This window comes from Neocloeon triangulifer, unplaced genomic scaffold (genome assembly GCF_031216515.1).
Source record: "Neocloeon triangulifer isolate White Clay Creek 2 clone unplaced genomic scaffold, ASM3121651v1 ptg000017l, whole genome shotgun sequence".
In the NCBI taxonomy this organism is placed as follows: Eukaryota; Metazoa; Arthropoda; class Insecta; order Ephemeroptera; family Baetidae; genus Neocloeon; species Neocloeon triangulifer.
The window spans coordinates 1,861,394-1,888,521 of NW_026775559.1; the positions used below are offsets into that span (position 1 = coordinate 1,861,394).

Here is a 27,128-nt window from a genome sequence, read left to right on the forward strand (position 1 = left end):
CAGACCTGTGCCATTGTCTCGAAACTCATCAGTATTGCTCAGGGTGTCAAAGGCGCCTCAACGCTAGGGCGTGTGCAAATAAAATTTATATTTTTCTCGCGCCCTCCAATTAAATCGTAAAATAGAGCAAGGTGCGTTGTAAATTAATTTAGTTGTTTTCAAAACAGTTTTGTGATTTTGAAACCTAGCTGGCCTTTGCGATATAAAATTGTCAAGGGTAGATAACGCTGGCTCAGTGTGAGGGTTGCAGCGCCATGAGCAACATGAAAGCGGTCGTCCTCCTATTTTTTTGCGTCGGCACCTCCCTTGCATTGCCCACGGACACAACAGCAGGTAATTATAATTTTTTTTTTTCAAATTCAATCAATGTAAAATTTATTTATCCAGTTGCTCCAAACCCCGTGCCACAGTTTTTAGCTCCAAATCTGGGAAAATGTGAGTGTGTAAAAAATCAATGCGGATGCTGTGCACTCTACAACGTAAAGGAACTTAACTTCAATCAAACTGGTAAAATAACATGATTTTTAAAATTTGAACTATAATAAATCAAGTCAAATTCAGGATGCTTGAATTTCACGTACGTTCCGGCCGACTTTGCAATTCAATTGGATCTGCTTCTATCAAACTCTTCCATTTTCCAGGCAAGGATTTCTGGTGAATTTTATGATAATTTGAAAAGCTGCAAGATGATAAAATTTTATTTTAAGGCAAAAATCCGCCTGCTCTGTGCATCCCTCTGCCGCCTATGCCAATTCTCTCAATTTGCACCCAATTGTCCAGCGTCTACACCGATGACCAGTATCTGTACGCCTGCCTGAATATGCAGCTGCAATTCTCTGGAATAACCCTGGCATCATTTTCCTTTGACTGCGCACGTTTTGGCCAAAACGGAATCACGTTTTTCAAACCACCACCGAGCCCCCCTTCGGTAAACGGGCAGTTTGATTTCAACTTTTCGCTAGCGAATTTGGAGCAAGCCCTCAAACAAGCAAGCAGTAATAGTACGCGATGACCTAGTCTTTGAATCCGCAGCTAAATTTTAGAAACTGTACACGAAATTGTCAAAAACAAAATCTCATTGAGGCAACTAATTTTAGTGAATGAAATTGTTTGTCGATCGTTTCTTACAATATGCACAAACGAGTTTTATTAATTTTGAATTTTGACTAAATCCAGTTTCTGGTTAAAATTAAAAATGCTGTACTCACAGAAAAAACACCCCACTTCACTTTCACACTTTGATGACTGGGAAGTGCTGGTGGCCAGAAAAATCCAGCTCGACGGGAGATTCGCGTTTGTGGCCGCTTCCCAGAAGTTTCAGCACAACAAAATTCGTCTTGCAGATTTTCAGCAGCTCTTGGCCCTGAAGAAATGATTTAATTTCAAAAATTTAATTTGTTGTTAAATCTACCTCAAAGTCCAGAAACGGTAGTCCTTCCAAGAACGACCTAGCTTGGTGGAACAAGTCAGCGCCAGAGAGGTAATAGTGGATGCTGTTTTGCGACTCCTTGGCGTTTGAAGTCATTTCAATGAATTCTTGGTAGTGCATGATGGGAGGTGTGATAAGACTGGCAAAGGGCGCAAATCGATGTTCGTAGCGCACTCTTTCGTCGTCGAACTCATAATGTGGCATCTGGATTTTGTCCTCCAGCCGCAATCCAACCATAGCCTACACAAATTTACAATGAAATAAAAATCGAACATATTTTACAATAAAGCACCTTATAGTATCCTCCGCACATGTTCAGCAAAACTTGGGCCATAGTTATTTCCCTTCCGTACGGTCGGACCCTATTCTTCCTCTTGGCTTTGCTTTTCTTTGAACTCCTTCCCGAGGCCTTTTCCATTTCCTTGGCTGCCTCCTGCTCCATTATAAAACTGTCTGCTCTTGACAATGACGAGACTAGCCATCCGTACAAAAACTCGTACAAATACCTAGTGGGTAAATGTTAATAATCGTAAGTTTGCTTATTACATCGACTTACCAATAAATGTAATGGTATTCGTGAATACTGTAGAGTTCCAACTCGAAGCCAGACAGCAGGTACATGATCATGACTCGGAGAGCATGGTACAAAATCCAGGTGCCCAGACAGGCTAGATGTGGGCGCGGATTGTCCGATTTCAGAGAGAGGTTGTGCAAAAACGCATCAACTCGTTCAGCCTAAATATTTGTGTTAATCGAGTGGTTTTAATTTTAAAATTTAATTTAGTTTTACTTCATCTTGGAGTCCAGCAAAGTCTTCTAGGAGGTGGGCCAATTTATCTCTTTGCCTAGCACGGTTGTGTCCACTTATTTGAATGAGAGTTCCAAGCGGCCGGACGCAGTGTCCAAAGAATGTGTCGACATACTCTTTGGCCTAAAAATAGCATATATAAAAAGCAATTTAAAATCGGTTCAACTTCAAATAAAACACTAGTTTTTTAATAGTTTGAAAAATTTACCTGTTGATTATTTAACAGAGTTGACTTTGGCATAAGAGCAGGAGGACAGATAAAAGTTTTGGCTGCATCTCTGAGTATGTCAGTGAAATTGTGAGCGCCGAGGACTCTGTTGTAATGCGGCAAGTAGAGAAGTTGCAAAATTGACCTCGAAAGGATGCAAGGACTATTTCTGCTGAAATCGATGAAGAAATCCTAGAAGTTGATAATTGAAAAATAGGGATTTATTTTCATGAGGAGGCAAATACCAATGCTGCATGAAATGAGCTGTAGCTGCTAATCTTTGTGACCATTTTCAGACGTTGGATGAGAGCTTCAAAATACTCCAAAGCCTCATCTCTCGACTTGATTTTTGTGTACCGAGGAAAGGTCGGAGGCAACAACCTTTGGTTCACAAGAGGGTCAAAGCCCATAATTGTCGGCAAATCTAAAAAAAAAAATTTAATTTAAAAAAAAAATCAGATTTAAAAATAAATCCATTATACCTCTATTAGAACTTGTGTTGCTGCTTACTGGGGCAGGTTTGATTCCTCGCTCGACAGTTTTTTGGATGACGACAAGTAATTCAGAGCAGCCCCCTAAATACCTGCCCTGTTCCATTGTCTGCTCTCGTCTTCCCAGGGCAGCCAAGGCCATGTAAAATGTGCGCGTGAATTTGATTCTTGAGTAGAGAGCCAAAGAGTCTTCATGCTGTTGTTAAGAAATACATTAAAATAATTTCAACAATAAAAAAAATACTCCACCCACCTGGGATATAAGTTCCGCATTTTTAGGTTCGTGTTCCAAGATCCGTGCCTTTGAAGCTTTCATCTTTTTGCTCAGTTCGTCCTCCACTTCCCTCAACATACCCAAAGCTCTGGTTTCCGTAATGTCAGGTACCAAACGGAAACCATAAGTGACTAGCTGGAAGTCTTCTTCTTCAAAAACCAATGCCCTGCTTACACAATTGGCTTATAGTTTAAATTTTTCCACGGACGATAATCTTTTTACTTAGTGATGAAGTCTCTGATCGAATCAACAATTTTAAGGATGGCAATGCTGAAGGCCTTCATGGGCCTGTCCTCAATTTGGTATGGCTTGTGCAGATAGAGATTCGTGAAGACGGTCTGAGCCAAGGAATGTCCCTCGAGCCAAGAAACCAAGCAGGCCCACGTTGAGTCGATTATTCCAATTTGTTCAGCAGCAGTCAAATCTTTGAGTTTCAAGTTTCCAGACTAGACATTATATGTAATAAAATAAATAAATTAACAGACTTTCAGTAAAAAAATTTTTACCTCAACTGCCTGCTCAAAGCTGAGTGCTTTTTTACTCCCCCTGTTGCAAACCATCCCAGCGTCCATCTTCGGGTCCATCATCTCGATAGCGGACATTGCCTCCAGAAGGCCAAACATTTCATCGTGCAGCAGCTCTCCAAGGTGAAGGTCTGCACCAAAATTTCACGATCACTTCAAAATTTTAAGGAAGAACATACCTTTGACGTTGGTCAAGAATTCATTGGATATATCAATCCATTTGTACGAAACTTCGTTGCTCTCTGCGTTGAGCATGCTGTAAATATTATATGCAAGTCTTAACAATTTAAATTCGAAGAGGAAAGATAGAGAAACGAGGATATGTATTTTAAAATTTACTAGTAGAGTTTATTGAGAAAATTCTACGTCATATAAAGAAAGACAAATATCTGAATGAAAAATAAACAAAAATATTAAGCAAAGACCATCAGCAGACTGTGAACGACAAATTTATTAAATTTACCTGTATCTATTGACAAGCTCGTCCTCGCTCAGCGGTGAGCTGCTCCTCTCGTCGGTTGCAGCCATCGCACACCAATTATATATAAATTCGATAATCCTTTGTTTTTCTATTGTCCAAATGAAATAATTAAATTTTTAGTTAATTCCACTGGTCAAGACTTCTTCGATCAGCGATCAGATGGGCTGATCCCGACAAGTGATTTTTGTGCCACCTGTCGGTAGTAATTGAACTAAATGAATTACGCGCGCATAAAAGTAATGGAAAAGACCATAAAAAGAATTAATTTTTAACTTCTCATCATTCTTACTCCTGGCAGAGGCAGTCCTTTCGGTTTTGTGTTACGCTAAACTCATTTAAAATATATACTATTTGTTATATTATTATATTTGGTTATTTTCCTCTTTCACTTTGCTCCAAAACTCATTATTTTTAAAAGACACATAATAATAACAATAATAACCAAAACAACCTATTGACAATATTGGTATGTATAAATATTTATTTAAAATGATCTTCTAACCAGTTAAAAACAATAATTTGTATAATTATATCTCACGATTAGTAATGACGTAATCAATAATAATTGCACAAATTTTTTTTCTAGTTCATTTTCTGGTAAAGCTAGCAACAATATAAAACTTGATAATATTTCTTAAACAGATTTGTTCAAATAATGCAAATAAACTGACGCTACTTACAAAGAAGAACAATTGTAGCAACATTCATTTTTATATCCTGTGATCACAAATCACAACAATTAAGTATAAAGCCTGACGTGTATACAAGATTCACAGACCTTTTAATTATGTAACTGAACTTGATCTGTCCACATAAGTTGCAAGTTTGTCAGATTGGATTAAAATCGATGAATTAAATTCTGCTGGTCAACTTGCTGAAGGTTGCCAAGTTGATCCCACCACAGCGGCAGAAGGGTGTGAGCAATTAGAGAGAACCAAGGTGTGAGACTGTCTTTGTTCTCATTCAGGAAGTCCAGCAAATCTGAACGTCCGAGAAAATGGGTTTCGGCAACTTCGTTTTGATTAGGAAGTAAGTGCTCCTTCTCCAAACCTCGCAGGATGAGGATGTAGTCGATTTCGTGTTCACCTAGATAAATTATGATTTTAGTTAATGATTATATAAATTTAGTTAACTATGATAATGCCTCACCCCAAACAGGGCCTTTCCTTTGCGTTGATATCTGCGGAGATGGGGCCTGGTAATGGACTTTAGTGAGGAAATGCATTCTTTCAGGCGCGGCCACATCAGCGGGAACACCAAGCTCCAACCCAAGTCTTCTTTGTGCAGCAACTCGTGCTCCTGACTCTCCTTTGATTTCCTGAGGCAAATTCAAGGGGTGGCTGCAGCAAGTGTTGGCCCACAACAAAGGAAACGTCACCTGACACAATTAAAAAAAAGGAAAATAAGTTTTAAAAAAGAAGTTTAAAATTATATTTTCAATCATTATAGAAAATATTACAAAAATAACAACCTTTTTTTATTAAATAATAATAGAAATAACATTAGATTAAATACGGAAATAGTCTTAATATGATAAAAATGATTTTAAGTTTAGTGCTACCTTGAATTGTGACCTTTTCTGCACCAACAGCTGACCCGCAGCATTGAAGGCAAAAACGCTGAAGGCTCGGTGGAGCAGCAAGCTGCCGTCCGAGTTGACTAAATGGCAGGCGCGTTTGCTGGCACTGCCGATGACTTGGTCGTTGTCGTCGACCAAGATGCACTCCTCCTCCATCGATGCCTCCTGCAGAGGATCTTGCACCTGCCAAAGTCAATAGAGTAAAAATGAAATTAATAAATTTGCTTCGTCACACACACCTTGGCGCCAGTCATGGTGAATTGGCTCCGGCCGGGCACCGTCGACACAAATCGAATTCCGAAGGACGATTTCCTGCCGATGACTCGTTGGCCCACGAAGAGCAAGGAGCCCAACGTCTTGCTCATGTCTGCAAACATTTCAAACAGAGAAGAGCGCGTCAGTCAGAGGAGAAGAAAGCTTGGAATCCATGGATTGATTAAAGTAGAAAGTAGTGTGGGACCGTCAACTTCACAGTTCCTGACCACGCCGCGGCATAGCACAGCGTGGTATATTATCAGTGACCTACTTCACTTTTCTCGATGATGCGAGCATGGTCAGGGAAAGTGCATGCCTGGGGACATCCTTTTTTTAATCTATGACTTTTGGCAGAAAAATTTATAATTGAGAAAAATACAAATAAAATTTCGATCATATGAAATTATTACTTTTTAACCACTTAAAATTAAAATTTCCTGATAAAAATCAATTAATTTCTTTTTTTAAACACAGATCTTGTAAAATGGTGTTACAAGTTACGAAAATTTCAATAGTAAGAAGTAAACCAATTTGCATATATTTGATTATTATTTTAAATAAACTTCTATGCCAATTGAACTGCAATAGAACAAAAAATATAACACAATCAAAACATGCCGATTGATGTGGATGGAAGTTTTTAGCAGTTTTGTAATTAAATTTACAAAAAATACACTTTACACAAATTGCCTCCTTTCTACAATCGTTTTTTATGTAGTTACATGGATGTGGTTTTATGGAGAACTGGAGGAGTTTCGAGTCTCAGGAGCCACTTAAATACAAAAATTGTGGCCTTGGAGTTTGACCTCTATGTCGGTGTCCTGCGACTAAAGCTTTTTTGTGCACAAAGGCACTCTCATAAATTTTAAATATGAACTTAACTCAATCTTGTTTAAGAATCTCTTTTTTCAGAACATGCAAATTGTAGAAGAACAGCTAGAGATCTCTAGCCTTTCTTATTCAAATAATTTATTCTCACTGTTTAAGTTTTTTTTTACTTTGACTTTGAAAAAGGTCATACCCTAAAAACAGCCTAAAAGAAATTTCAATAAGTTAAGTTCAACTTTTAATAATTCAATTACATATTAACTGATAAATCTTGGCACTGAATCATTATTTTACATACCTGCAAATTAGATCTGCCAAAGAGATTGACGACTCACAACAGAAATGAAATGGTCAAAGCACCTGAAAGCAGAGAATTTTTCAAAATGTCAAATCAAGTCAAGTTGACTGAAATGTCATAAAAAAAATAATTGCATTGAATAACCCGGAATAACCTTTGAATTAATTGTGTTTTTTAAATGCTAGTAAATACAAACTAGAATTTGATAAAAAAAAAAATAATATTATTTTTATTAATATAATTAATAATGTAAAAACGAGACCTGATTATGTTTAAACAACAAAGCATTTCATAAGGAAAATAAATTATATTTTAATCTTGAAAACAAACTGCCAAAAAGATTTAAAATAAAAATAAGTAATTGATTAAAATTAGGTTATGTTGTATGCATGAAGCTTACAATAAATCAGTGGAATCGCTGCGGCGAGGCTGTTTTACAGCCGCAGAAATCGGAAATGGAGTTAAATGACATGCGGAAATCGAGTGTGTGATGACATAGATCGCTAAAGTCGCTCGGCCGCGTCCTCGTAGGAACTTCTGCAGAAAGTTTCGCGACTTTAATGAAATTGCGACTTTTCCTTGTTTTCGCTGTTGCTCGGAAGGTGACGCCCCCTTCTTGCTAGCATAAACGACCACGCCTCCTCCCTATCAAGTTTGTTGATGTTTTTCGTCTCGCTAGTCGCAACTCGACTCTGAATTTTCGTTTTACTCTAAAAAAAAAAAACTCAAAGCTTGCTTTTTCTTTTCAAAATTTTCTCGCAAAGAAGCAAAGTGGTTTTAATGATTTAGATAGTTTGATTTATAACCAAATCCAATCCGTTCTTAAATTGCAAAAAAATCCACACATAAATACATACCAACAATGGACCTGCCTCGACCACCACCCGGTAAAATGACGACCTTTTCTATTTACCTTTTTTTCAATAAGATGAATAAGATCATGAATTTTCTAATTAATGGAATATTTCAGATCAAGACCTTCGTAACATTATCGACAAACTCGCTCAGTTTGTCGCGAGAAATGGTCACGAATTTGAAAACATGACCAAAAACAAGCAAAAAGACAACCCGAAATTTGCATTTCTCTTTGGGGGAGAATATTTTAATTATTACCAATATAAAGTTACAACAGAGCAAGCAAGTATGTATATTTTTTTTTTCAAATAATTTTTATAACTATAGTTGTTATTATAATATCAAATTTTGCAAAGTTTTGAAGCAAAGAGGAGGAGGCCTTCCGCCTGGAATGAACAAGCCGCCTCCCCTGATGCAGCAGCGGCCGATGCTGCACCACCCTCCGCCCACGCACATGCCCCCAGGGCCAGCTCCTCAGACGCCGTCCTCACCCTGGATGCCACCCATGGGCAACTCAAACTTGATGTCGCAGCCTCCGCCGCAAATGCAGCACCACATGGGCATGCCACCCTCACACCCTCAGGCCCCTCCTATGCTGCCTCCACAGGTGCACGTGGCGCCCCCTCCCTCCATCATGCCCCTTGGGGTCCAACCGCCACCCCACGCAGTTGTACCGCCAGTCGGACCTTCGATCGAGTCCATCGTTGCCCAGCAGCAGAAACTGCAGGAGCAAATTCAGCAGAGCGAACAGAATCTGACCGCCCAACAGCAGGTCACTTTTTTGTCTCCATCCATAATTATAATTATATCCAGTATTTGAGTGGACAGTAATATTTTTTAAAGAAAGAAATTATTTAATTTTTTTTCATTATAAATTGCTGATAAAAATGCATTTAATATTTTATTCATGCATAATAAAAATCAATTATTTAAATTGCTTCAGATGCTTTAAATATAATCTGTAATTTTTTTATTTCAAAATTTTTATTCAACATATAAAGGCAATGGCACAAAGGCAGCAAACACAGGCAGAGGAAGCAATTCGGCAGGCGCAGGAGGAGAAATTGTGCATCATGGCTGAGGAAGTGGGAATTGACTGCTCCGAGTTGAATTCCTTGCTCCAGCCAATAATCAACTCGTGCACCAAAGACGCCATATCTCAGGGGAAAGGATGGATTCTTCACAAATCCCAAGCCAACGTTAGGGCCAATGCGGTCATTGCACTGCAACTCTTGCTCAAGTACTTTTCCTTGCTCATTCCGTCATTGTTATGCAACCCCTTTATTATTATTTTCAGATCAACAGAACCCAATGCACCGTTCAATCAGAAGCTGCACATTATTTACCTCATCAATGATGTCCTTCACCATTGGTAATTTTGTATTTTTCATTTAAATTTTGTAAACATGAGTTTTCCCAGTGTTCGCAAAAATGCTGATGATTTGAGAAAAGACCTGGAAAAGGTTGTAGTGCCAATGTTCTCCAACGCCAGTATGAACGTCAATGAAGAACAGCTAGCTAAGCTCAACAAGGTAGCTTTAATATTAATTTGCTTTAATATATTTTTATTAACTTTTCTTTTATCGTCAGCTTGTTGCTTTATGGGAAAGCAAAAATAATTATTTTGACGTGAGCATCATCGAGCAACTGAAAAACCCGCAGCAATCATTTTCAAACTATCGAGCATCTCTGGTTGCCGAATTTTCTGGCATTCTCAATCCAATCACTGTGCAACTCCAGACGACTTTCGAGGGCTACCGCACTCAACACCAGGCATTTGTCACCCACGCCACTCAGCAAATTCAAGTTTGTCGTGAAACATTCATAAGATGTAAATTTGTAAAGGGCTTTTTTTTAGACTTTAGAGCAGCAAAAAGTTCAACTTGAGCAACAACAGCAAGCGGCCTTGACTGCGAGTCAAATGCCTGTTGCTCCAGAGTGCAGAGGTGAGAAAATTTAACGTAAAAGTTAACAATACTCTTAAATTTAAAGTACTTTAAAAAATTATTTTGAAACAAAATGATAAGAAAGTTATATCTGATAATTCTTTTTGCAGACCCAAGGATGATGAATGTTCCTCCTCAAGACATTATTTTCTCTCAACCACCACCTGGCTATGTGCCCATAAACATTCCCCCTCCAGGGCTCCCAGACCTAAGCAAACCTCCGCCTGGTTTTCCTCCACAAGCCCCTCAACCAGAGCCTTGCCGCCCCGAGGAGCTCCTGCCAAGCGTCCCTTACTTCGAACTTCCAGCCGGCTTGATGGTTTCACTAGTAAAGGTGAGCTACAGAGGTATATTTACGACCGTCACAAAATTATTAAAATACTTTCAAAGTTGGAGGATTCTTCTTACAAGCCACTGGACCCGAATGACATTCGACTGCCTCCGCCTGCACCTCCGAGCGAGAGACTTGTTGCAGCCGTTGAGGCATTTTACAGTCCTCCTAGCCACGAGAGACCACGAGACAGGTAATTGTGAAGTTATTCGACTAATTTGAGTGATTTTAATTTTTTTTAGTGAGGGTTGGGAAAAACTCGGCTTGTACGAGTATTATCGAGCAAAGCTTACAGCTCAAAGGGCAAAAGAAGATGAAATCAGTATGGGAGTTCGTGAAATGTCAAGGTCTCCCAGTCCCATTATTAGAGAGAGGTCAAAGAGTAGGTCGCCCCCCAGAAGGAGATATCAAAGGTGACGCTTCTTTATTTTTGTTATTGCCAAAATAAATGAACAAATCACGCTTAAAATTTCAGTCCTCCTCCAAACAATGGCCAGCAGCCCACTGAGATAAAGAAAGAGCCTCAAGAGCATAGACGAAGAAGTCCCTCATCAACGAGAAGTAGAAGATCAAGGTCGAGGGAAAGGTCTGCCAGTCCAAATCGATCAGGAAGCCGCGAACGCAGCATCACGCCACCGTCATTTTTGTAACCAGTCAAAATTTATGTAATTTTGGTTTATCTAAAATTAATTTTGCAGCGGATCTGCTTATGGAGGATCAAAACAAGACCAAAGTCTAGACGAAAACAACAAAGGCCATCAGCTGCTGAAGAAAATGGGCTGGGGTGGGGCTGGACTCGGCGCTATGGAGCAGGGTATTGAGCAGCCCATTTCGGGAGGAGAGGTGAGATATTTCATTCACCCCTCACTGGATACATGAAAAATCAAATTATTTTTGCAGGTCCGTGACAGGGTAGACCAGTACAAAGGCATTGGTATTAACCTGAACGACCCCTACGAAAACTTCCGCAAATCCAAGGCGCAGTCTTTTATAACAAGGATGAAGGCGCGGGCAGCAGAAGAAAGTACATAAATTGTCATTTTTTTAATTGTATTAAATTGTGTGTATTAAAAATCTCATTAATTTTATTTATGCTTATAATGATTTTGACGATTGAGTATTACAGCTCGGTTAATTGTTGCTAACTGCAGTTGTTTCAAAATTTTCTATTTTTTTAGAATGTAAAATTAGCATTATAAAATGCATTATTCAACTAAATGTTGTTACTCAACGTGAATTAGGCTAAAATAAACGGAGAGATCGCGGGAATTATGCAAAATTTTATTATAAATGTAACAAGCGGGGTATATTTTTAGTCGAACTTTTGTACGTATAAAGGTCATAGGTGTATGTGCTTACAGCAAATTTGTATGTATACATAATTGATAAAAAAAAAATTATCGACGAATGCAGAAGACGACGTGCGACGTGTGTCCCCGAATAGGCTGCAGGCAGGCGCTGCAGCAGTCGCGTTGCGAGCCACGTGACGGTCGGCACATGGAGGCCACCGGGTGACGTCATGTCGCGTGACCCGTCTGTGACGTCACCGTCTCGCGAGGCACGTGTAGCAGGGCGTGCTTGCTTGCGGCTGAGAATGCGTTTGACTTTCAGTCGGTTCGCACCGCGTAGAAATCGCTCGTCGGCGCCTTTCGCTTCTTCTCGCGCTCTAACTAAGAACGAGACCGAAATTTCGCCCGCCGAACCGCGACTGCCCGCGCCTAAATGAGTGCCGACGATCGGCGGCAGTATGGATAGGAACAACTTCTGGCCGGAGCACCCCGTCGCCCCCCGCACCAACAACAACCAGCAACAGCACCCCTCGCTGGCCTCCTCAGCCAACCAGCCCGACAGCCCGGCGCAGGTGAAATTCGAGCCTGGGTGAGTTCCACTTAAATAAGCCAAGTGTTAATCAAATGCACCTACTTAATTTTTTTAATTAGATTAGTTTTTTTCAACACATACTAATTTTCGTTATCTCATCTGGTGCTTGCGAGAGATAATATGAAAAAAAATATTGATGTATATATTATGGTTGAATGTTTTGCAACATACTTGCGCATAGTCGAGTACAGAAGGAAGATCACGTGCCAATATAATAACAAAAATATAAACAACAAAAGTTAGTTCATCTTTTGCATCGTAGTTAAAAACCGGAATTCTCAGAGCAAAAAGTCTTAATTGTCAATTTAAAAATCAAATAACATTATTTTTGCTGCCGTATATTATTAATTGATTTTTTTATTATTATTAAATACCAACCTATAATATAAAGATTATACTATACAAATTTTAAGAAGTAATGGAAAACTTTCAAAAAATTAAAATAATTTTTTTACTCCTGATTTTTATCTAGATTTGACAGGTTTAAAAGCTCTTTCACTTTTAAATTTTCTAGTTTCTCAAAACACTTACTTTTTTTATAAGTAGTTAAGTTTTAAAAACTTTTTAGAAAACAGAATAAATTATAAAAATTTTAGCAGCGGAAGAACATTATTTTTTACCTTTCTGTGCTGTGCAAATTTTGTAAAATATTTACCCTCTGTGCATTTTAAATTTTAATACATAGTTTATTGGTTTTAATTTTAACTTATTTTCGATAAATAGGTGGTATGATATTTTTTTAAACAATATGGCAAAAAACCATGGAATTTTTAAATTCGTAAATTGCATCAGATCACAAAATAATAGAATAATAATATAATATAAAAATCATCACACTTGGCTCGCGTCCCTGATTCGTGAATGAGATTAAATTGAGCCAAATAAAAATGGCAACAGTTCAGAGCTTTGACAGCCAAGATCGCATTCTAAAATGCCTGCGTTAAGTACCAAGTATAATTTTAATGTGAAAATTAAATTACCAAACAAAGATAATTATTCTCAGAAACTCATTTTATTTTACATACAAGTTGAAACAATTAACATATTAATTTTTATATGTTGACGGAAAATACAATTATTAATTAGAAAGTAAAATAAAATTACTAAAAATCGTTAAAATAAATTCTAATAACAGTTCTTATTTTATTTTAAACTGTCAATGAGCAAATAGTTTATTTACTTATTCAGTTTGTCTCAATTTGAATTGCATTTTCGTCGTCGTTTCTCTTTTAATTTTGAATGTTAAAAATTAGATTTTTTTTCTTCTTCATTTTTAATATCTATCTGTGAATAAACCGTGAGCAAATTTGCGAAGTGCGCAAAATTAAAGCGGAGGTCGTCTGGAGGATCGAGCGGAAAATAGCCTCGGCGCGGCGACTGGCTGCTCGGCAAGCAATGGTCATGAACGCATATACGCATACATACTTATAATTACAAGCAGTAGTGAAAAGGGCACGTTCATTGCACGTGGTCGATACACTCAGCGCGCCCATTACGCCAAGTTGCAGCGAGGAAAGAAACACATACAAGAGCAAAGCGAGATTCAACCAGAAAACGCACGTGACAGCACGCGAGATTGCAATAACAGAAAGCTTGAAAGTGCAGCACACACAGCAACATAACCGTTTTTTTCCCTCTAGATGGTGTTTCAAATGAAAAGTGTATCATCATAAAAAATCTTTTTTTAAATTCGACTTGCCTTTTTTAAGCTCAAATTATTATTATTATTATTATTTAATAAAATAACTTTTGACCTCTTTTGAATTTTTTAAGTTTGTAATGAAGTTTATATTGAAAAACAGTCGAATTTGAAAATTAAAATTCTCTGCTATACAGTCTAAAAAAGTGAGAAAAAAGTATATTTTTGTAGCGTTATTGGTAGAAAAGTACATGCATGTTCTTAGTCTCATCCAGTCTCATATCTCACTCATTTGGAATCAAAATTCGCAAACAATCAACTTTGAAGTGTATTAAAAAGAATAAACAAAAAATCTAGTCTTCACATTAAATAATGTGATATTAAAAATCAGCAAAGGAATGACGGATATTCTAAATAAATAAATAAACCGTTTTTAAGAGACGAAAATTTCAAATATTGTTTTGCATTTCACTTGCAGAAAAAACACTGCTTGAATAAGGAATTTAAGTTATAAAATTTCAAATTGGTGATCATATTAAAAACTTATTAAATCTCCAAATATTTAAATTTTATAATCCATCCGTTAAAATAATTTTCTTGGAAACAGTAGTAACTATTTTAAATTGATTTATGACAAAAAATGATTGTGTGAAATCTGAAGAAATAAAATTTGCATTAATTCGTATCAAAAACTTTTTCATGAGTTTCTCCTTGACAGTTTTAGCATTCAATTTATTATACCAAAAAAATAATAAGTTTTTTATGTTTATTATATTTTTAACATAGTAGTTAAATTGATTATAATTGTATTTTTAACCTAAAATATACCCCATTTACAAGATTTATTTCCAATAATAAATCGGTTCATTGAATTGGTTACGGCAGTTATACAAATAGGAGTGAAAAAATTACTTAATTGGAATGAGATTGCGTCTACACTTACAGGGTGGTTTATTTAATCTAACTATCAATATTGTTGTTTTCCTTTACATCATAATTTGTCTTCTTGACCTTTGACCCAAGGTTTCCCGCTAATATAATTAGCGTTTCAGAGACAAATGGATCGAATCGAGGGCGAAAGGATGAGTTATGCACGTGAGAGGGAAAAAGTGCAGCGCAAAGTGCAAAATCGGCTCAAGGTCCCCGAGCTGCAGAAACAGAAACCTCTTGTGCTAATGCGGAAAAACACTCTTTCTAATATTCCAACTCCATACATTTTATTGTCCGCGTACGTGCTGCGCGTCTCCGGAGCAAAATAGAGCCGAGGTTTGCTTTTTTGTTGATGAAACGAGCGGGGCTCGGAGCGGCGCAGCCTCTCTTTCGCCAACTCGGCCGGTGTCACGTTTTACTTTCACGTGATCTCCGCGAGCCGCGCTCCATTTCGACCAGCAAATTCCACTCGTGCTCTTGCGAAATTCTCTTTGTACTCGCAGAATACCCTGCTTTACTGTAAATTTAAATATTTCCTTTTCTCTTTGCTTATTCTGGAGAATTTTGTATTTCATAACTTTTTGATGTTTTAAAATTTTATCGCATTTTGGTGACGTCTGCGCTTCAGAAGTCACGTATGCACCCAAACACTAAAACTTAAAACGCGAATTTCATTATTTTGATTAAATTCATTCAATTATGCTGCCTCTGCATTATATTTTAGTCTTGTGTGCAATGAAAATAAAATTGGATTTTCTTATCAAATGTGGGCTCCAACCTCAATTGATTAAAAATCAATTTTGATTTTTTTTTAAATATTTGGGAGAAATGCGATTCCAACTGTACCTTGAATATTTTTACTCTCATTTGAATAAAAAAAAATATATATCGGCCAGTGAAATTATTTTTTAAATTAATAGAAACGAAACTATCTTTTTATTCAAAATGAAAATTTAATTAAATTAGGAGGTAGATAATTAGATATAATTTTTATATAAAATATTTTTTAACACTCATTCCAAAATTTTTATTTGATCTCCTCAAAAGGTCTTGCAGGATTAATTATAATTTTTAAATTTTCCCCTCCTTAATTTTTTAACATGAATCTAAAAATATGAAATAATATTTTTCATACAATTTGAGTCTAAATCGCTGATCAAAGCTTTTACATTTTCCTTTGAAAGACTGCCTGCCACGATTATATTAAAGTTTTAGATATTTTGAGAGGCGAAAACGCGGCGCGATCACATGACTGTGGATGTTTGGGGCGTCCGTTCGCTCAACAAAACGATAAGCGACAAAATCAACAAGATTCTGCGCTTCGGCCGGTTTGCTTCTTGCGCCGGGTTGAAGCCATTTTAAATTCGCAGAGTCACGTGCTGAGCAAGAAAGAAAGATGATTTTTTGCGACGATTCGCACCCAAGGCAGTTTCGCAGTAATTCTGCCGGTACATGCGATGCCACAATTAAAAAACGCTTGAAAATGAGAATTAACGAGCAGATGTTTGGAACAATACGTGCCGCGGGGATTGCCTAAGTTGCAAAAAAAAACTCTGCTAGTTTGGATGGGTGGGTTATGCTCCGGCCCGAAAGAGAAGAGAGCAACGAGGGGAGTGTGTATTATGTGTTGTGTGCAAAATCAGGACTCGATCACGTGCTGATCCAATGAGACGAACATAATTTTATCTTGAAAGCTAGCCTTGGCTCAAATTAACACTTTTCTATGATTAAAGAGGAAATATTTTCGCCATCAGTGGTGTTGCAAAAATTTAATTATTATTTTGTTTGGTTATATAGCATAAATTTCAGGATAGAAATAATTTTTAGGTTATGAAAAAAAATTGAATTTTGATTTGGAGAGTCGAATTTTATTTGAAACAAACTTATGCCAGCACCAAATTACAATGTTTCTTGTTTTTCTTGTTCCAGAAATTTGAACTTCGCAACCATAGCAGACGACGACGATTTAGGTTTCCAGAAAAAGAAGGCTCTCTCTAGGGTAAATTTATTTGATTTTAAAAGTTCATTTAAGATTAATACTTTTTCATTCAATCAGAATGTTTAATAATTGGCTTTTATTGTGTGCATTTATAAATTTTATGGATTGATTGGACCAAGTCATGCAAAATAAATGAAAATCTAAATTTTATGGATATGAATAATTTTCTAAATAAGTTTTATCTAATTTTTAAACATTATGCCAAAGCTCGGTTACGTCAATTTGAAAACAAGCAGAGTGGTTTAGATGCTTTACATGTGAACAATAAGACTTTTTATATATTTTTTTTAAATAAAACCAATAGAATTTATAGGAAACAAATTTAAATTTCAAATTTTTGCTGACGAGCGTAGAAAAATAATTACTTTGCGTCAACACTATTAATAATGGTGGCACCCGAAAGTTGAATAGTTTTTTTGCGGGCGCGTCCTTTGCAACGTTCGAGGTGGGCTGTGTGAAGCTTTTCCTTTGTAATGGGAATAATCGTGGCATAAGCAAAACGTCGACTCACATGTCTGGCCATGAGCGTCGCATGCCCCCACTTGCTCCGAACGCGATTCACGTGGAAAATCACATTGGCCTCTTCCCACTCGGCAGTCTCATTAATTCTGTAATAATTGTGCTCTGGTATATTATCATACTCTAATTATTCAATAGAACTATTTTATTGCTTATCACCAAATTTATTTTAAAATTATATATTTTCTGCTTTTAATTTCAAATTCGGAGCAAATTTAATTTAGTTGGCTGCGACGGATTGAACCGAAAATCTCTCTCGGCCAAACGGAATTCTTGTTTTCGCAATTGAGAGTTTGCCAAAATTCACTTGCTCACGCCAGACAAATTTGCGTCCAAGGCCACATTGAAGCAGATTGAACTCGTTGGATTTTGCAAATTTCTTATTCGCCCTGATTCTAAAAATAATACACCTTTTGAAAGTTATGGCGCTTGAAAATGTACTGAGTGATGCAAGAACTTAGCACGTGATTCCACCTGTCTCTACAGCTCGGCCAAAAGTTTGACGCAAAATCTGAACTCAGGGACCGGTTCTATTTTTAGATTTCAACTACAGTTTTCTCTCGTCATTTCTTTCCTTTTCATAAAAAAAATGGAGCAATGAGTATCCAAATGTACGCAATGCAGATAAGCAAAATACCCGCGCCGTTCGGAAAAAAAATGTGAGATTTAATCAAGGCGAACGTGATCGTTTTCTACGCAGATATAAATTAGCAAACCGAATTTTGTAAAAATCGGCTGCATGCTCCGTGGACACGTGATCCGATTAACATTTTCGTGTTTACAAGGGCTTACTTTTTGCATAATCGAGTCAAAACGACGAGACAAAAAATATTCAAATCGAGCGGCAGGAACGTCAACATCTTTAGCAAAGAGGTCGTTGAATAAATATAAATAATTTTTGGCGTCCACCGATGTTTTTTGTAGTGCAAACACGTGTCCAAAATTGCGTTATAAAAAACGAATCACGCACACAAAACTTACCATCCGTCCAGTTTCCTCATTTACCATAAATTTGAACAAAAAATGCCTTCAATTATTCAGCGAAAAAGGATTTCTTGAATTATTTTGGAATTTGCATAGCACGAAGTAAAAACAGCAGAAAAACCATGCACGTGTTATACAGACTTTAGGCAAAATAAAAAGTATGGATTTGATTTTGAAAACTTGTAATATTAATGACAACAAAATGTCGTGGAAGTAAAACAATGTGACATTAGCAATTTAAAATGGCTCTGATTTTTCAGAACGATATTGAAGATATTTTTGCTTAAACAAGTTGAAAATATTGGGTCGCATGAACAAAATATAGTTTTTTTTTCAACTGTCATATTGTTGCCCTGTTTAAGTATACATCCCAATTAATTACGCCTGGAATATATTTGTCTTGAAAAAATGTATTTCTAGCCTATGTATTAGATAATAATAAAACTTAATTTCAATCTTCCATGAAATTAATTTTTAAATATTAGATAGGAAATACAAGTTTCAAGTCTCCAGGAAATTTTACTAATTGTATCATATTGTGTAATTATTCAACAACAAAAAATGCCTACGGCTACTAAATTAAATTTATTTTATTTTATCCGCTTGCTACAGCATAAAAAATTATTTGAATAATTGCAGAAGACTTCAGTTTATTTATTTTTTCCCTTAAATTTTCAGATTTTTCTAAATTTTTTATCAGTATGTGGTTAAACAGCAGCTCATTTTTATTGCGTAAATGAAGAGAATTAAATGGTTTGTGAAAAACCAAGCTTATAAAATTTTCAAGAAAAACAAAAATGTCAGTCCAATTATTTTGAAAATTTGCATGCAAGAGACGAAGCAAAAAAAAAAAAGTTTGCTAAAAGCAGTGTCGAAGCAGCTAAACAGACTGGGCCCGATGAGCTCTCTCGCTCCACGTGACTCGGTCCGTGCGTCCGGCGACCGAGCAAAGACCTGAAGGACTTGAGGGAGGGAGGGGAGGGCGAGAGGCTGCCGGTGCGGCGCACGTGACCGCGGCCGCGGTGCAAAAACAGAGCGCGACCCGCGGTGCGCCGATCAACGTGATCGCACGCCTGCCCCTGGCCTGCCCTCGTGCACAACAAGATGTACCCCTCTCGCAGGGAGGGGGAGCGGGGGGCAGTCGCGCGATTCCAAATTGGCAACAACTTTTCGCCGCCGCATCTCTTGGTCTCGATTTATAGCTAAATAAGCGCACGGCGAATCGCGAACGGCACCAGTCGACTCGCGCGTCCCTCCTCGCTCGCTCCCTGCTCGACCATTGTGACGCACAAGGGCACCATTCTGGAGAGGCACCTGCTGCTGGGCCCCAGCGGCGGGCCCGACCAGCCCCAGCAGGTCCTCTCCTTCGCGCGTCCCGCGTTCGTCGCCGCCTTGGCCGCCAAGACCAAGAGGAAGAGACTCTTGAAGGAGGTGAGCGAGAGCCAACAACAGCGCCTAATTCATCAATCGCCTATTTTTAGCTTCGATTTTTGCGTTCTATATTCCTCGGAGTCGCACATGTTGCTTTCGGAAGTGGTCGTGTGCGGCTCGAAATAGAGGATTTTCAATTTTTTTAATCCCGCGTCAGAAAAAGGAGCTTCAAATAAATTTAATTGAATATAAATTTCTCAGCGTCAATCCCATTGCAACTTTTAAGCACACGAGAACCGAGAACATTCATTAAATTTATTTATTCTTCTATCTCACAGTCAGTTGATTTAAAAATTCAAAGCATTTGAAAGTTTGCCTCTAAAAAATCAGATTTATTTGTTTACTTAGTTAGTAATTCCCATCGCAATCCAACTACAACTCTGTTCATTGTCTGCAATTATCGATTCTCGGAAAGTGACTCATTTATGGTTTTTGATAAGAATAAAATTATCAACTCTGCGTGCACGAAGTTGGACAGTTTGTAAACACAATTAAATGAGCTATACATTTGAAGCTCTATTACTTTCAAAAAGTAAAAATGATTGGCAAACTCACGTGATTTCATTAATTGATATAAAATCCAGAACACGCTACCATTTCTAATTAAAATTGTTCAGAGCTAAGTTATTTTGTCTTGCCAAAGTTTTAGGCATTTGTTCTTTTTTCCAATAACTATTTTTTTTTCCTTTTTTTTAAGAAAAATATTCGAATTTGTTTCAGGATCCAATGTCGCACAGAATTATTGAGAAGCGGAGACGCGACCGCATGAACAATTGCCTTGCGGATTTGTCGCGCCTCATCCCCGCCGAGTACCTGAAGAAGGGGCGCGGAAGAGTGGAGAAAACGGAGATAATTGAAATGGCCATCAAGCACATGAAGCACTTGCAAGCGCACGCATGCAACCACATGGGACCTGGTAATCATACGGATGCCCTTTTTGCATGACAACGAAGTTTTGCTATTTTTCCTCAGACTAAGTGACTTTACAAAAAATCAAGTTTTATTTTATAACTGATCTTTTTTCCTATTTAAAGCTTCAAAACAAATTTTAAGTAGTAAAAAGCATAACTGCGTGTATTCACATCAGGTAATTTTAACTTAAAACTGGAGAGGATTACCAATTATTTTTTTAATTTAAAAAAAAAAGAGTAAGAAGGAAATAAGAAAAAAAAAAATAGTAATCTCATTTTAATAAACTTTGAGCTGACAAAACTGAGTTACTTGAGAGCATTTTGCCACCTTTGTTTGCAGATTCGTCAGATCCTGGAGCGCAAGACTCTCAAGCACAAGGTCAAATGGGTGCCGCCGCATCAGCCGTGGAGCACTACCGCCTCGGCTACCAGGAGTGCCTCTCCGAGACAATGCATTTCCTCGTTGAAGTTGAGGGCTACTTTGCCGGCGACTCAATTTGCGTGCAACTGATCAATCACTTGCAGGAGCACTGCGAGAAAATTGTCAAAGGTGCCTTTCACAGAATGACAAAACCGAAATCGACATTGCTTATGCCGAATTTCTCATCTCCTTACGCAGGCGATCGCTTAAACTTCTCCAGACATTTACGGAGTGAAACTTCTTCCAGTAGTTCCCGCGGCTACTCTGGTTACAGCGGCGGACCGAGCTCTACCAGTTCTGGCTCGGACAGCGGCGGCAACGGCCATAGCTCTAGCAGCAAAGAAAACGTTGCTTGCAATTCAGGTATATTAACGTTTTTCTAAGAATTTACATAATGCATTTTTGTGCTTATTATTTTTTTGCACTTTTGACAAATTCATATTTGAAAAGGACTTTAAAAAAAAAACAGAAATAAAATAAAAAATAGGATAATTCCTTTAATTTTCAATGATCATTTTATGATCTCAAGTTTAAATAAGTAAAATAATAAATATCTGAATTTTTATTATGATTTGAAATGTTTAAAATTCAAAATCACAGTTTGTAGCATAATGCTGAATATTTTTTTGATCAAATCTTTAGAGTGGAGAAGACAAGTAGAAGAATCGCCGTCCCTGATTCCAGTGTCAATGACCCCTAACCAGTCCCTGCCACCTCCACCACCCCCACAGTCGGCGTGCTCGGAGCAGGCGGACAGTCCTTCCCCGAACAGTGACGCAGGCAGCGACGCGGCTGCCTCCAACACAAGCAGCCAGCTTCGCGAAATGCTGACCAGCGCCGCGTGCACGCCCCCAAGCGGCCTCCAGAGGCGGTCATCGGAGAACTCGGCCGCGGACGCCAGCGGCCTGTACAAGTTCAAGAACAACATCAAGCAGCGCTTCACGGCCGAGCACCACCATGACGCCGAGTCAAAACGGCGCAGACTGATGGTGTCTGGGGATGGGTCGGAGGCGGCCGCCCCCGCCTCTGTGGTGGTCAAGCTGCGGGACAGCGTAGACTCGCCGCCCCCGACCGCCACAAACCTGACGATCGTCAAGCGGCGGTCGCCCTCCCCTACCCCTGTGGCCACGCCGACGCCCTCCCTTTCCTCCTCCCCTCCAACCTTCGGCGTGCCTGTGTTTGCCCTCCACTCCAAGGGTTCCTTTTACATCCCCCTGACAATTGACAGTGACATGCTGGCGCCCTACATGAAGGCCTTCAGCGAGCACGGCCAGGTGCTGCACCCGGTCACCATCTCAGTCAACTTTTGTGGATTGGCGACCGGGGTTGGCGTGCCTGCTCCTCAGCAGCAGGCAGCCCCCATGGTTCCCTGGAGGGGTGAACACCCCGGTTTTGTGCCCAAGTGGTCCGTGTGTGACCGGGCATGACCTGGAGTCAACTATGTTTCTTATTTTAATTTGACAACTATTGGCTGTGATTTGTGAGTGAACACTTATTGAGCAAATTTTTGCACTTGAGAGGCAGTTACAAACCTCGCGGGCAATTTTTTAATTTTAAAATAATTTTTTTTTAATATTTCTTTTATTACGTTTCTGCAGTATTGGTCAGTGGTAGAGAGGGTTGATTTTTGTATAACGAATGCCACTGATTAAAACACAATTCTACGGAAGGCACATGTGCTTTTTCTTATACATGTTTTAATTTTCTTTGTAACCTTTGTCTTCAGTTGCAGATTTTTATCGTGTATTATATTAAACTCAAAACGTTAAATATAAATTATAGCTCAGCTATAAAAATTGTTTCGCTATGTGCCCTTCACGGGAACATTAAATATTTAACAACAAAAAATGTGTAGGCATAAAAAAATGTATTTTAAGTTTAACATATTTAAAGGACAAAGAGATAGGAAGGAAAAAATAAAAAACGAAATTTTTCTTGCAAATAGAAATTTAATTTTATTGAATTACAATAAAGTACCGGTCATAGTGTCTTTGGCGATTGTGCGCTCCTGCTTTTTCTTCTCGCGCCTCTTTTGCATGGGCACGGCGTTGTTGGCCTTTTCAGCCACCGGCACAGTTGGAGGCGGCACATACGTGTGGAATGAGGCCCTCGTGGCAGAGGTGAAGAACGGGGTCTGATGCAGGTCGACGCTCATCAGCTTGAACTGCCGGTCGGTTAGCATGGTCCACTTGTAGCCCAGGATCTGCGACACCTCGCGTTCTGTGGCCTCGTAGGAGCGACAGGCCGTTGACAGCCACTTGTAAAAAGTGTCGCTCCACTCAGGGCTTCGCGGCCAGTCGCGCCGAAGCACCACAGCGTTGCGCCGCACGTGCAGAAAGCGCAGGTTGAGACCTGTGTACGCCAACAGCAACACTGTTGCCGTAGAAATTCGCTCTCTCACAATCTTCAGGGGAAAAATTATTATTTTTGTATCGAATAATTTTATAATAATTACAATTGTGTGCAAATTTGGGCACTGTCTACACATGAGTAATATGAGAGGGTCGATTCTGTCGTGAAAGGACTTTGACCGATGAAACCTGGGCAGTCCAAGGTGTCCGTATACCTGAAGGTCACCCCTGTACTGGTCAATTGCGGTTAAAATAGAACCAGACGTTGCCTGAATATTTATAGTTTTTATTTAATTATAATATTTGAATGCAATTTAAAATTTTATACTTTGAGATGAGCGGATTTGTAGAGAATCGATCGTACTGGACTGCCTGGTTGCCAGAGGACTTCGCCGTCGCGCACGTTCTCCAGCTGCAGGTGTACGTTCAGTCTCGGGTTGGCCCATCGGCAGGCGCGCCACGACTTCCACGAAAGTGGAGAGAGATTGTCTGTTGTGTATCGGTTTTGAATTATGTGCAGGTGACGCAAGTGCGGGCAATCGCCCAGCAAAATCAGCAGATCCTCCCCAAGGTTTTGAGGACTCAATTTTAACACCTGCAGGCAGGAAATCAATATAAGCTAAATAAATAATGAAAAAAATATATATCTACTCGTAATTTAACAAAAACGCCAGCGTGCAGCATCTGGCAAGGAACTTTGGTCACGTTTATCAAGGTGAGGCTTTCAAGAGTTTCACAGCCGGAGTAGCAAACGTCGTCTAATAATTTGAGCGCTTCAAACCTGAGAGAATAAAAGTTAACTAAAAAATTTCTTTTATTTTTTTCTACCTCTCGAGGAGAAGGTCTGCGAGTTGCAAGTGCCTCAGTGTCCTGCCTAAACTACCCATCAATCTCTTTAGGGATTCAAGCAGCAGCCCACCGGTACCGAAAATGTACTCGTCCTCCTCACGTCCGGTTGGAGCCATGTTGCAAGGAAAGGTGAAGCGGAGCCGAGAGATGCGACTGGCTATACCTTTCTGGCCACCTCGAACATCCACAAGCACCTTATGTGGAAAAAATTTAATTCGTGCATCAAATTTTCATTAATAAAAATCTCTAAATTGCAATTAAGAAAAATAATTTAAGTAAAATAATTATATTATATAGTCGAGTTGTTACATAATTATGGAAAAGTTGTCAAAAATTTTAAAATCTTTAAACCAAAGAGAAGTACTTCTGAATTATTTCTTTATTAATTTAAATTTTTCCCTGAATTTAAGAATTAAATATAATGAAAATTTGCTAGTTATTCATGAATTGAATTTTATGTTGACCTTACCTTTCCAGATCTTAACTGCTCATTGCGTTCTGCATAGTAAGTGAGCATTACAACGAATTCATACAAATTGTGGAAACTGAACATGGGTTCAAAAATGAGCGACTTTATGTTCTTCCCGACAGCGGCAAGGCAGTTTTGAGTGCGCATATGGTCCAAAACATACTATCAAAATACAATAAATAATTATAGTTAAAGATTTTAATTTATGTTGTTACCTGCCAGCCCATGTAGTAATTGAACTTCCGTCGAACTAGGGTCATGTCAGTCATGACAAAATCGGACCAAACTGAAGGCAAATAGAACGCTTCGTACCACCGCCGACACACCCTGGATGCAGCGTAACGATGTCTCATACTCAAGTACGAGAAGATCTGCTCCAAAATCAGGTCTGGCAAATCGGCCCAGTAGCTTTCGACGGGCTTGCTTTTTGGTCGCTGCACCCGGTTTCTCTTTTCCTTCATTTCTATTAATTTCATGGATGTGAAAGAAAACCCAAAAAGCTGTTAAGAAAATAAAAGACGACTTACTCTTCCTCGGAATCGCGCCATTGCTTGGTGCCTGCACTTCCTTACTTTCAATTGAGACCAACTCATTCAGAGACGAACTACTTTGCATTTTTAGTAATAAGAATTTTCCTAAACTCAAGTTTTCTGCCAGCCGCCGAAACCAAAAGCAAAAACAAACCAAACCAACCAGCTGCGAATTTGCTTTCTTGGCAGCAGTCGGCCTTTGAGCTATTTTGGGCTTCTAGCCTCATCTTTTGCTTTCAACTGCAAATTCAAACTCTCGCCGAGTTTGTTTAACCATACATTCTATTTGCTGCTTTTGTGCCGCACTTGCCAATCCTTTTTGAGCCCAGAAATTTCTGCACAACTTTAAATGTTGTAAAGGTTGAAAGGGCATTTAAATTACAAGAGGGGGAAATGCAAATTTCATTAATGCAGTAAATACCCTGATTAAGAAAATGTCAAATGAGCTATTTTGATTGCAAAAAACAGTTTTATTTATTTTCAAATAACTTTATAACGAAAGTGTTTTTGTTGTGTTAATAAAATTTCTTGAATTTATAAAAACTATTATAACAATATTTGGCAAATAAGTTTTTAATCCGCACAAATAATATCAAGACAAATTCGTCATTTGCATTTCAGTTTTTAAAACGGAAAATTTGACAAAAATGATAATTTTTCGTTTGCTTGAAATTTGGTTTAGTATATTAAAATTGGTATTGTGAAAAACTTGATCATGAATCATTAGACGTTTTTACAGATTGAAAAGTGTCAAATTGAATTTTATTGGAGAAGAAGACATACTTAATTAATCAGCTTGTTTCCCATGTTCTATGGCATTTTTCGATGGCTTGACGTCGTCCTTGGAAAAAGTGCCCAAATCTCTTCTCATCGCATAAGCGTCCTCACCGTCAGCATAGTACTTAGGCTCAATTTCGGAAATACTAAGCGCCAAATATAATTTGATCTAATTTTTTTTTAGAAAGTATCTTACGTGAATTTCAAGGTATTTGTATAAAGGTTGAGGGCAGCTCTGTTGCTTTTTCTCACATGAAGAGAAACATATTTGGCGTTGAAGCACTCGACCATGGAGAGAGATGCTTGGTCCATCAACTTTTGGGCGAGACCCAGTCTCCTGCAAGTCAGAATTCAGAAAATGTTTCATATATGTATAGTTTTGAAAAACTAACCTGTGAGACCGCTTGACGGCCAAAGAAGTGATGTGACCATGAGGATCATCTTCACTGTCTTCTTCCATTTTTGCAAGGACGTAGCTATGAATTGCGATTGATTTAATACAAATTTTATTTTTTATTTCGCGTTCCTACCCGACAATTTTCCCATTCTCATCTTCAGCGACGTAACTCAATTGTGGCCACGAAAGCCCGTGGTAAAAGTAATATTTCATTTGGTAATTTTCCGGCAAGCACAGCAAGTTGCAGTGCTGCATATTCATCAGGTCCTCCGGCTTAAAAAGAGAAGAAATTAAATTAAAAATCATACTTTAATCGGATAAAATCAAGTTTCAATTATGGAATGATAATATAATAGATTCAAAATAAACCAACCTTTGCACAACGAATGTTCATTTTTGTCTTTTTATGTGAGGAAAATTTGAAATGTGGTAGAAAGCTCGCGGATTTTACAGCTCAGAATAATTTCGACTCAATGTGAGTAAAATAAATTGCCACGGATTTTTCTTCTAAAACGCAAAAAATCGCAATTTGATTATATTTTTCTTGTTGTGTGTGTTCTCGTGCTGATGCTCTTCCGAAAAGCAAAGCAAAACACCTGGGTGACGATGGAGGCGTGGTCGGCGTGGAGGCCGTGGAGGACTGTCTTTCTTGCAACAGCCGACGAAGGGGTAGGAGGAGAAATTACTTACATTAAGCTAGGCAACGATGGCAACATTTTTCGCGCTGACCTAG

At 38.4% G+C, this 27,128-nt stretch overlaps 7 protein-coding genes across 10 annotated transcripts; 3 read left to right on the plus strand and 4 right to left on the minus strand.

Annotated features, from left to right (window-relative positions):
* The first annotated feature begins 41 nt into the window (after nt 1-41).
* LOC132203050 (uncharacterized) lies at nt 42-1,131 on the plus strand. Of its 2 annotated transcripts, XM_059630491.1 has the most exons (5): nt 42-131; nt 189-333; nt 388-507; nt 562-654; nt 708-1,131. In XM_059630491.1, the coding sequence occupies exons 2-5, from the start codon at nt 255-257 to the stop codon at nt 1,010-1,012; spliced, it is 597 nt and encodes a 198-aa protein (XP_059486474.1). In that variant the 5' UTR covers nt 42-131; nt 189-254; the 3' UTR covers nt 1,013-1,131. The 2 variants fall into 2 exon arrangements, with proteins under 2 accessions (XP_059486474.1, XP_059486475.1); XM_059630492.1 differs by having other exon boundaries at nt 52-333.
* Nucleotides 1,111-4,379, minus strand: LOC132203049 (N-alpha-acetyltransferase 35, NatC auxiliary subunit). Its single transcript, XM_059630489.1, has 13 exons — nt 4,198-4,379; nt 3,914-3,990; nt 3,717-3,865; nt 3,433-3,656; nt 3,190-3,376; nt 2,928-3,132; nt 2,691-2,869; nt 2,446-2,637; nt 2,220-2,360; nt 1,986-2,164; nt 1,722-1,935; nt 1,412-1,669; nt 1,111-1,363 (listed from the first exon to the last, which is right to left on the minus strand). Exons 1-13 carry the CDS (start codon nt 4,260-4,262, stop codon nt 1,232-1,234), a joined length of 2,202 nt encoding a protein of 733 aa, XP_059486472.1. The 5' UTR covers nt 4,263-4,379; the 3' UTR covers nt 1,111-1,231.
* A 295-nt stretch (nt 4,380-4,674) lies between these two features.
* LOC132203663 (isopentenyl-diphosphate Delta-isomerase 1) lies at nt 4,675-7,789 on the minus strand. The gene is made up of 6 exons (XM_059631579.1): nt 7,576-7,789; nt 7,176-7,237; nt 6,034-6,161; nt 5,777-5,977; nt 5,365-5,593; nt 4,675-5,301 (listed from the first exon to the last, which is right to left on the minus strand). Exons 3-6 carry the CDS (start codon nt 6,157-6,159, stop codon nt 5,054-5,056), a joined length of 804 nt encoding a protein of 267 aa, XP_059487562.1. The 5' UTR covers nt 6,160-6,161; nt 7,176-7,237; nt 7,576-7,789; the 3' UTR covers nt 4,675-5,053.
* Nucleotides 7,790-7,813: 24 nt separating this feature from the next.
* Nucleotides 7,814-11,381, plus strand: LOC132203656 (calcium homeostasis endoplasmic reticulum protein). Of its 2 annotated transcripts, XM_059631573.1 has the most exons (14): nt 7,815-8,062; nt 8,146-8,316; nt 8,387-8,802; nt 9,032-9,270; nt 9,328-9,402; nt 9,451-9,562; nt 9,621-9,836; nt 9,889-9,976; nt 10,087-10,310; nt 10,367-10,500; nt 10,550-10,720; nt 10,783-10,953; nt 11,006-11,150; nt 11,208-11,381. In XM_059631573.1, the coding sequence occupies exons 1-14, from the start codon at nt 8,038-8,040 to the stop codon at nt 11,337-11,339; spliced, it is 2,319 nt and encodes a 772-aa protein (XP_059487556.1). In that variant the 5' UTR covers nt 7,815-8,037; the 3' UTR covers nt 11,340-11,381. The 2 variants fall into 2 exon arrangements, with proteins under 2 accessions (XP_059487555.1, XP_059487556.1); XM_059631572.1 differs by having other exon boundaries at nt 7,814-8,062; nt 9,032-9,402.
* A 502-nt stretch (nt 11,382-11,883) lies between these two features.
* On the plus strand, nt 11,884-22,970 carry LOC132203658 (transcription factor cwo). 2 transcript variants are annotated; one of them, XM_059631575.1, is made up of 6 exons: nt 11,884-12,185; nt 16,687-16,756; nt 20,411-20,606; nt 20,942-21,151; nt 21,221-21,385; nt 21,665-22,970. In XM_059631575.1, the coding sequence occupies exons 1-6, from the start codon at nt 12,055-12,057 to the stop codon at nt 22,447-22,449; spliced, it is 1,557 nt and encodes a 518-aa protein (XP_059487558.1). In that variant the 5' UTR covers nt 11,884-12,054; the 3' UTR covers nt 22,450-22,970. The 2 variants fall into 2 exon arrangements, with proteins under 2 accessions (XP_059487558.1, XP_059487559.1); XM_059631576.1 differs by lacking the exons at nt 11,884-12,185; nt 16,687-16,756 and adding an exon at nt 19,302-19,690.
* On the minus strand, nt 22,958-25,420 carry LOC132203657 (uncharacterized). The gene is made up of 8 exons (XM_059631574.1): nt 25,219-25,420; nt 24,907-25,154; nt 24,692-24,853; nt 24,202-24,416; nt 24,025-24,154; nt 23,702-23,968; nt 23,478-23,642; nt 22,958-23,426 (listed from the first exon to the last, which is right to left on the minus strand). Exons 1-8 carry the CDS (start codon nt 25,304-25,306, stop codon nt 22,986-22,988), a joined length of 1,716 nt encoding a protein of 571 aa, XP_059487557.1. The 5' UTR covers nt 25,307-25,420; the 3' UTR covers nt 22,958-22,985.
* Nucleotides 25,421-25,796: 376 nt separating this feature from the next.
* LOC132203664 (N-alpha-acetyltransferase 10) lies at nt 25,797-26,999 on the minus strand. Its single transcript, XM_059631580.1, has 5 exons — nt 26,769-26,999; nt 26,529-26,668; nt 26,391-26,474; nt 26,195-26,335; nt 25,797-26,144 (listed from the first exon to the last, which is right to left on the minus strand). Exons 1-5 carry the CDS (start codon nt 26,787-26,789, stop codon nt 26,009-26,011), a joined length of 522 nt encoding a protein of 173 aa, XP_059487563.1. The 5' UTR covers nt 26,790-26,999; the 3' UTR covers nt 25,797-26,008.
* Between the last annotated feature and the right edge of the window lie 129 nt (nt 27,000-27,128).